This window comes from Pieris brassicae, chromosome 14 (assembly GCF_905147105.1).
Source record: "Pieris brassicae chromosome 14, ilPieBrab1.1, whole genome shotgun sequence".
Classification (NCBI taxonomy): domain Eukaryota; kingdom Metazoa; phylum Arthropoda; class Insecta; order Lepidoptera; family Pieridae; genus Pieris; species Pieris brassicae.
In genome coordinates, this window is record NC_059678.1 from 178,435 (window position 1) to 185,528 (window position 7,094).

The window sequence follows — 7,094 nt, forward strand, 5'->3', positions numbered from 1 at the left end:
GTTTAGACTTGACCTACGCTTAAATCTACTTTATTCAATATACTATAGGTCATTTCTTAATGAGGTATTGGCTAGATTTCAACAGTCCCAGTATTAATTTATCTCTCTTTCTGATCTCTCTCTTTAAGATTTTGTTTGAACATATCTGTGTACTTATAAAAAACACCTGCCATTAGAATAAAATTATCTAAGTTCATTCTGTTATGTCAGTATGGTCAATTGTTAATGTTAATTATATGATCTGATCAATCTTCCAAAGATTGTTGTTGTTTTAAATTGGAACTATTGAAATTATTCAATGTTAATGGTTTCTTTTTTGCATATCCTATGGATGCTTATAGTTATTATGAATATAAGTCTTTTAGTTGTAATATATAATTCAAAAATCAATTAATATATGTATAAAGTCCACTATATAAGTCTACAAAAATACATAATTTTATATATAAATGCATTGAATAATCCTTATTTGACCTTGTAAGCAATGCCACTGTGATACAAGTAAATCTCTTTCAGGCTGTTCTTGAAGGACTTTAAAGTTAGCTGGATTGTAGGGTCATATTTGTACAATAACGCTTCATCAGTGACGGATGCATAACAATCAGTGTCAGAAGAGCAAAGAATCTCTTTGTCTGAAAATATATTTGAATTTAAAGGCCATATCCCAGCGTTTTGCAATCCTTTTTGTATGTATTGTGGTTTGAAAGTGTTGAATTTCCAATAGCATTGATTCCACAGCACATTGTGACAAGTGAGCCTCTGTCTGCAGATGTTGCTTGTTCAACTTGTTTTGAGCCTTTTGAAGCAATTACTCTTTGTGTACGCTGAGCAGTCGTCAATCCTGTTTCATCTGTATTATATATGTCTTCGGGACCAAACTGATGTCGAAAGACCGTTTTCAAAGTTTCTAAAAAATTATTCATGTTTGTTTTGTTAGAACTTGTTGCACGTGACAACAATGTAGCTTCTGGTGTCCGTATTGACAAGTGTGATTGCCTATTTAGAAATCCCTTAACCCCAGTCCATAGATGCGATTTTTTTCTCGATCCAATTATCAGGAATATTAGTTTTCTTTATGGCTACAGCATAATCATTGGCAAATTTACGTATTTGTATTTTATTCATACCATATAATATATGTACATACGTATATTCATATATTTATTTGCATTCCATAATGTTACAATAGATGTTTAAGAGGCTTAAAGCTAGGTACAATATTATGGACCCTGTTAGGGCACAGCAAAAGAAGGCATTACAAAATTTATATTACATAATTAATAGTAACAAAATAGTACATAAAATTTTGCATTTCAGGTTAGTATTAATTATATAGAATAACATTTTTTTATTTATTTAGTTTAGAATATTTAGGGATTAATAATTGAGGGCTGGAAATAACAAAGGGGCTAAGTGATTGAGACAAAACAAAGTAAATTACAAAAAACTGTTTATTCAGAAAAAAATACTCCAAAGCTATAAAGTATTGTCTTAAATTCTATTCAGTGTTCATATTTCTATATTTATATCTTAACAAAAACAGTATGTCACTTATAATATTCTATTTATATCACTTTAAACACAAAATAATAAGAAAAGTGTTAAGAGTTAGCCTATTTCAATAGAAAGGTGCTAACTGTCATACTTCTTAAGCTTGCAATGGTGTTATTTGTATACATATTTATTTGTATCTATAGTTATATTTACTTACACAAATTCTTATAGTACTTTTTGTGTTCTTCCTTTTCTAAATAGTCTATCATAGCTTATAAGTCAGCCATTTTCTCTTTTTGTATAATATTTACCCTATTAGAAACTTCCAAGTTTAAATTTAACAAATCATTTACTTCCTTTCCTTTTTTCCATATTTTAACAGCATTAATTATTATTATTTCTGAAAAGGTCTCTTTCATATACACCATACCAGGATCTTTATAATAAATTTTTAACCATACAGCTTTGGAAATGTTTTTTTTTTGTATTGATTATGTTGTCAGCAGCTTTTCAATATCAAAAAAATAACTGTTCCATTGGAACAACCTTGAAATATGGTGGATTTGTTCTAGCTGTTGACACCATATTTTGTAAATCTTCTGGCACATATGACTTACACGGTTTCTTACGTTTTTCTATAACCCCAAAGTCCCTATCACAAGGCAAAAATGAGTGACCAGATACCAAAAACTTAAGATTAATTTCTTTATAATGACCCAAAGCAACAAGCAGTATCAAAATAAACAGCACCATCCTGTTTTTATTTTGCCCGGCACAGTTGTCACTCCAAATTTTCTGTATTTATTTTGGTGACAATTCAACACTATTAATAAAATTCAGAATGCATGAAGCAATTTCATTTCCTCCTCTTCCTCCCATACTCTCATTCCACATGAACATAAACGATTGAGCATTATCATTCAGGTGTACACAAAAATTACAACAAGACAGTTGCCTTCTGTAAAACATTTCACTGTGTACTAGAGAGGGTACAAACATGACTTGTTGCATATCAATAGATATGATATGAAGATTGCTACCTGGTAATTGTGAATCTGCTATATCACTGGTCATTGCACTTGTAGCGACTTCAGCCTTTCTATGATGGATTTGTAGCTCCAGAATAGCTTGTCTTTGTTTTGCTTTGGCAAGGCAGTTCAATTTATCACATATCTTACAAGTGTCAGTTCGAGGTTGTTTGAAGGAAAGATTTGGGAAACTTTTAAGAAAGACAGAGTTGTAATACTTATAAGATACCGGCACATCTGGGTGAAGCTCATTATATGCTTTACATAGCCTGTGGTAATTTAATTCAGGACTTAAATACTCTTTAGTGCTGTGGTGTCTAGTGTAGTGGCTTACCTCCTTCGGCAACATCATAATGTGCATAACCACCATGTTTTCATGCAATTCAGTGTATTTTTTTTCCTTATGACTATTTCTTTCATCTTTGTAAATGACAAATCCTTTCTTTTTCTTAGATATAATGGTTGCTAATTTTTTTCGACCAAGTGCAAATATTTCCATGAAAGTTTTCTTACATGTTCTCACCAATGATCCTGAACCATCAGAATTATTATAATAGACCGTGTCTCTTACCTCAACGCCATTATTTTTGTGGTTTTTAGCTGGTCTTATACTTAATAATGACAGTATGTATGTATGTACCTTGACCACTATCGTCAAGTTGATAATATTTGTTGAAAAGATCAAGTTTAAACTCTGACTATATCTTTTGATCAAGTTTAAACTCTGACGATATCTTTTGATCAAGTTTAAACTCTGACGATATCTTTTTGCAGTCATAAAAACAATTGCATGTCACCTGTAATGAAAAAAACGAGAATTATATTGGTATATCGTGTCTAAATATGATTTTACTAATGTGCAAAACATCATTTACATACCTCAGATGATGGAGGTAATTTTGGTGGGATAAGGTCATTTTTACACGTCAAGTAGCTTTCACCCCTGATTTTCTTCTTTTTTTGCTCTGTTTTATGTGTTCCTTCACCATTTCTACGCCTTTTTCGACGATTTTCATCCATTGTGGTGTTTTTCCACGCAAGAAATACGAAACATATGACCACAGATAGCACAGTAAAAAAATATTAACATTTGACAGATAACACCATTGCAATAAAAATTTCTTCGTTCATTGACACCAATGCCATCTTTATTAAAGGTTAGGAACTAATACACGAAAGTAACGGCTTAGCACCTTTGTAATGTTATTGGCGTATACATTAAGCACCTTTCTAACTAAAAAAAACACAAAATTAAATTTTGAATAGTTCAAAAAAAAAATTATTTATTTGTTCAGATATATGTACAATACAATTCAGATAGAGGCCTCCCTAGTAAGTCAGAGACCTGTGACAGGGAAGCTTCGCTCTTCTTTAAATCAACCAACACAATTGGTTTAAAAAAAAATAAAAAAAAATAAATAAAAATAAACAAATATATGAATATATTATTATGACTATGTAATGTGTTTGTGAAAGACGAAACAAATGTGTGCGCGTGTTGCATGAAAAGATGGATTAAGGAAAAAATTATATTAGATGATTTAACAATGCTTCTGTTTTGTTGTAGTTAAGTGTACCGAGCCAATGGTTTAAAGTTGTTTTACATTTATGGTATGTAAGATTATGAAGGCTAAGGGTTTTATTTAAACTATTATAGAGATAAGCTGAGCGATTGTTGTATTGCTTACGTGCAAAGATTGTCTTGCAAATTGTGTAGCTTATTATATTATGTTGGGTCCTTTTTTGAGGTGTGTCTGTTTTATGTGGAGAGGTTGCGTGTCTCCTAAGGACACAACGGACAATATAGAGCTGGCGTATGGTCAGTAGTTTGCAAGACTTGTACAACTCTTCACACCTTTGTAATTTCCAGCCCTCAATCTACAAACGACAAACTATCATGTAATTTGAAAATTTTTGTTCATCCTCATCGGTGATAAATTGTGAGATTATAAATCTGTGCGAAGTTTCCTTTACAGAATCTTGTTTACGGTACCGTTGCAAATTTAATCTAGGAATTTGATATTTATCAGCTGCTGTTGTTATTATTTTTGATCCTTTTGCTACCTCATCTATGTCACGTAATATTTATTTTAACAGCTACTTTCGATACGGTCTTCGGTCTACGGTGTTAATATAAGCAGGGGCACGTAAGTCTAGCGCTGGCTGATACGTGGAGGGGATTACTGCGCATGTGTACTGTCGCGCACGCAATACATTATATGCCACTTTGATTAATGATTACCTAAATAACGATATTAAGCTGAACGAAATGTGAAGGATAGCTGCTGCGCATGATTACTGTCGCGCATGTAAGTAATATTACCTATCTATAAGATATAATAAGACAGTAAAAAAGTGTCTGTCCATAGAATGTATTTCCAAAAAAGACCTAAGATATTTTAACAAGGCCTTTTGCTTACTGAGGGCCCGGGCTCAGGACTGCTTCGTTCGTCGGCACTAGCGTCATCTTAATTGCTATCCTCGGAACTATCTCCATCGACATGAATAATGAATTGTTCTGTTACCAAATCCACGACATGATCACTCTTTGCATATTGCTCTTCTATATGCTTCACCTTTTTACAGAACTTTTACCAATCCCATGTACTTATTAGTAAAACCTTTTCTTGTATTAGGTCTATACATTTACTGACACTCCATTTTATATTTTTGCTGCCTACATATTGTTTAATATCCGACCATGCCATTTCAATCGGATTTAGGTCGGGGTGGTATGGTGGTAGTCTCAGTACCTGATGACTTCGTTCAGCTAGGATTCGATCAATCGAAAATGTTTTAAATTTTCTTTGTTGATCTTTATTAAATTGTATAACTGAGGTTTCAAAAGTGTTTCCTCGTACTGTATACCTTTTTCAGTGAGCCAGGCCTGCATGTCAGCTTTTTTAGAATTAGAGCTTGGTGTGCGATCCCACTGCTTATAATGATAGGACGCGTTGTCGACTACCACGACGGAACTGGGTTGTAGGTTGGGCATTAATTGGGTTCGGAGCCATTTTTCGTAGTTTTCAAAATTCATATTGTCGTGGTAGTCGCCTGATTTGGTACCAGCTTTAAAAGTCAGCAACGCATTAAGGATAAACCTAGTATCAGACCCTGCGTGGACAATGACAACTCGCTGTCCTTTCGAAATACGTTTCTTAAGTCCCTTAGTAGTACCATCGGTCCAGGCTTTTGTAGCAGAGTGCGATGAATCTACGTAAGATTCGTCTGTATAAACAATAGGCAAATATAAGGCAATAAAAGGCATCGATATTTGTGACAGGTTTTGTTCTGGAATGTTTTTTGCCAGGTGTTCTGAACACTGATCAAATCAGAATCTTGATTGGAGATGTTTCTTACCGTTGCAATTGACGTTTTTGTTGACTCTGCTGTCCTTTTTTGGATTTTACCTAATTCGCTGATTACACTATTAAATTTTATGTTTCCTGCCTTAATGATTTCGGCAGTTTGACTGACCGAATGACTGAACAAAGTATTTGTAGCTTCGTCAATCTCACTTTGGATTTGTTTCAAAGAATCAATTAATAAAACCATTTTCCTGGCTTGTCTTTTCAAAACAGTATTTGTTCTAGGCAAATTCACTTTAAAGTTACAAACAAACTTAAATAACAAACAACAAAACACTAACAAATTCAAACGTAACAAAAAACAACAAAACGTAACAACAGTAACAATAATATTAATGACGCGACTGTACACGGAATGCGACTGGAGAGCCAATCAACGCTACGCGCGCTCGCTCTTCATTCCGCTAGCCCCCCTCAGGTACCTTATTTTTTACATCTGCGCAATAACGGTCAGCGCTAGTTTCGTGCCGCTACTTGTACGATCTTCTCTTCGAAGGTTGATGGAAAAATTGAATAGACGTGACAAGCATGAGCTGGCCTGCTTTCTTCTATCAGAGACGGATATGACAATTCTGACAATTGGTTGGTCAAATTCAGGCACAGGGGGGCGAGACTTGAACAGATATAAGCGGTTGGTCGATCTGGTCTTGTAACATTTCCGATTAAGGTCTTTCCTAATTCTTATCTGTACCTAATCCCCTTAAAAATAATCATGGGTGGTACCACCCATTATTTTTAAGCTATAGCACCACCACAGCTAACCACACCACAGGTAACCACAGCTTTTACACGCTATCTCAGGAGCAACAAGATGTACTCTCGAATTTAAAACATTTTAAGCCATTTGCGTCCAGCCATGCTTGTTGACATATTGAACTAGTGCTTGATTTTAACCCTTAAATGGACGATTTTTTTTTTACGTTTTAAAAAAATATATTTGTGTAATAGACATGTATTACTGTCTAGGAAAAATGAGTAAAAAAATCTAGACATGAATTTACTATTTTTTTTTTGCAATAATGTGAGTGTTGTTTATAAACTACATTGCGCATTCAATGACGTGTGTTTATTTATTCTAAATTATGATATTTATAAAAACAATTGCTTTTTTTCGTATCACATAAAGATACACGACATTTTTGGCACATTTTGAACGTAAATCCTGAACATTTCGGGAATTTGCACCTCTGCTGCTTATCCAGCC

The 7,094-nt window shown here is 33.7% G+C and overlaps 1 protein-coding gene across 3 annotated transcripts; it reads right to left on the minus strand.

Moving 5' to 3' along the window:
* Positions 1 to 1,350: 1,350 nt before the first annotated feature.
* On the minus strand, positions 1,351 to 3,571 carry LOC123718172. 3 transcript variants are annotated; one of them, XM_045674597.1, is made up of 3 exons: positions 3,402 to 3,571; positions 3,287 to 3,319; positions 1,351 to 3,256 (listed from the first exon to the last, which is right to left on the minus strand). In XM_045674597.1, the coding sequence occupies exons 2-3, from the start codon at positions 3,298 to 3,300 to the stop codon at positions 2,296 to 2,298; spliced, it is 975 nt and encodes a 324-aa protein (XP_045530553.1). In that variant the 5' UTR covers positions 3,301 to 3,319; positions 3,402 to 3,571; the 3' UTR covers positions 1,351 to 2,295. The 3 variants fall into 3 exon arrangements, with proteins under 3 accessions (XP_045530553.1, XP_045530554.1, XP_045530552.1); XM_045674598.1 differs by having other exon boundaries at positions 1,351 to 3,214; positions 3,245 to 3,319; XM_045674596.1 differs by having other exon boundaries at positions 1,351 to 3,319.
* Between the last annotated feature and the right edge of the window lie 3,523 nt (positions 3,572 to 7,094).